Source organism: Echinops telfairi, unplaced genomic scaffold, assembly GCF_000313985.2.
Source record: "Echinops telfairi isolate 266 unplaced genomic scaffold, ASM31398v2 ScPeMD7_5;HRSCAF=22, whole genome shotgun sequence".
Lineage (NCBI taxonomy): Eukaryota > Metazoa > Chordata > Mammalia > Afrosoricida > Tenrecidae > Echinops > Echinops telfairi.
This window is the reverse complement of record NW_022103901.1, coordinates 40,055,039-40,056,998: the sequence shown is the minus strand read 5'-3', so window position 1 is coordinate 40,056,998 and position 1,960 is coordinate 40,055,039. Positions and strand designations below refer to the sequence as shown.

Here is a 1,960-nt window from a genome sequence, read left to right as displayed (position 1 = left end):
TTAAGGGCTGGAGTCCCGGGAGGCACCGGCAGTGGCTGCTTCTACTTCCCACGGGTTCTGGAAAGCGAGACGGGGATGTGGGGATGGGGTGGTAGGTCTGTGGAGCCTCCAGCCCCGGGCATGAGGCCTGAGCTCGCGTTTTTCCGTCCTCTTGAGACAGCGCTGAATGACTGCCCTGCTGGCTTGAGGAAACCTTGCCACACAAAGGGCGGGTCAGGAGCGCACCTGGGCACAGGTGATGTAACCCGAGGTGGGCCCCGCTTGGGCGCAAACAAAGCCAAAGGCCCTGCTTCCCAGAGGAAGTATGTGCCTGGCTGCTGGTGTGGTTATTGTGTTTTTAAAGGCAAACTGTACGTTTTCTTCTCTAAGAACTCTAGCATGCTGGATGAAAAGTGCGCAGGTCTGAATTGTACAGCTTGCGTGGTCATAGCGGGAGCACACCCCCTGTGACACACACAGATGAGACACACGCCCTGCCCCCCAGAAGGCCCCTAGGGCTGCGGGTTAGGCTTTGGGTGGTTCGAATCTACCGGGGCTTCGTGGAGGACAGGACGAGGCGGTGGGTTCCCCTAACGATGGACAGCCCGGCAGCCCCTTTAGAGGGGTCAGTATGAGTCATAATCAACTTGGCCACTCTGGGGATTTTTCACCCCAGAATAGCCTGTGAAGTCATTTTGCCTGTTTCTGAATTTCATGTAAATGGCTCTGTATCTGCATCTATTTCTGGGTGGCACACACACACACATGTTCCACTTTGTTTTCTCGTGTATTATTTGGTGAATACTTGAGTCATGTTGTGTAACCATCACCACTATCCTATTTCTGGATATTTCCTTTGCTGTCAACACAAGCCCAGCTACTCCCTCCTACCCCAAGCCTTGGCCCCAGTCTCCTTCCCACCCCTTGGTAACCACTAATATGTGGTTTGTGCCTATTTCTTCCAAATATTGCATATTTGCTTATATCGTGCAGTTGACTCCTTTCCATGGCTCTTTCACTCTGCACCGTGTTTTGGGGGTTTGTGCACGTGGTGCTGTGTGTCCGGCTGTCAGTCCTTTGTTAACGCGTTGGCCAGATTGTGGCTAGCCATCACACCTAAATGCTACAGGACACTCAGGCTGTTTCCACCGTTAGGCTGTTGTGAATAGAGAGAGGTACAGTGAACATTAGTCTCGAATGTGTGTTCTTCTGTGTCTGCCTTCTTGTGGCATAGTGGGCTAATTCTTGGGTTACTAACCACAAGGTTGGCGGTTTGAATCCACCAAGCTCCTGGAAGGGCAAAAGATGTGACAGCCCGACTCAAAATCCACAGCCTTGAAAAGCCTTTGAGGCAGTTCCAGCCTGTGCGGTAGGGCCATGGTGAGGCTGCATCGGCTTTGGGTCGGTGTTGTATTCGCAAGATCTGTGACTTTTCTCTCCCATCGGCTGAAACTTTGTTGCAAAAGCCACAGTGGTTACAAAAGAGGACTAAAACCCCTTAGCGTCTCAAGGCAAAATCATTGTAGGGTGAAGAAACCTCTCTTACTACTTAGCTGCTGTCTCCCCTTGGGAGTTTATCCGTTTCGATGATGTTTCAGTTATAGCAATGTTTGTTTAGGAGGACCCACAAAGAGGATGGTAATTTGGGGGTCCCCAGGGAAAGGCAGTGAAAGACTCTCTTTCGAGGGAGTCTGAAGCTGAGGAGTGTCTGCAGCTGTTCTGTGTGTCGGGAAGAAGTGGGAGATGTGTTCGTAGAAAGATGTCCGTTGAATTTCTGATGGTGGTGTCTTCTGTCTTGGCCTCAGGTGACAATGTCGGTTCCAGGACCCTACCAGGCGGCTGTCGGCCCTTCCTCGGTGCCCAGCGCACCCCCGACCTACGAAGAGACGGTCAGCAGCCACTACCCTCCGCCTCCAATGCCCATGCCTGGGCCCACCACGGGACTCGTGACCGGCCCCGATGGGAAGGGCATGAACCCTCC

At 52.8% G+C, this 1,960-nt stretch overlaps 1 protein-coding gene across 1 annotated transcript in view; it reads left to right on the top strand.

The window, feature by feature from the left end:
- Nucleotides 1-1,237: 1,237 nt before the first annotated feature.
- The window catches only part of LITAF (lipopolysaccharide induced TNF factor), a 10,312-nt gene continuing 9,589 nt past the window's right edge, over nucleotides 1,238-1,960 (top strand). Inside the window, exon 1 of the mRNA XM_045286055.1 lies at nucleotides 1,238-1,958. Coding sequence (XP_045141990.1) covers nucleotides 1,791-1,958 — 168 coding nt within the window. The 5' untranslated portion in view covers nucleotides 1,238-1,790. The remainder of the gene's footprint in view (nucleotides 1,959-1,960) is intronic.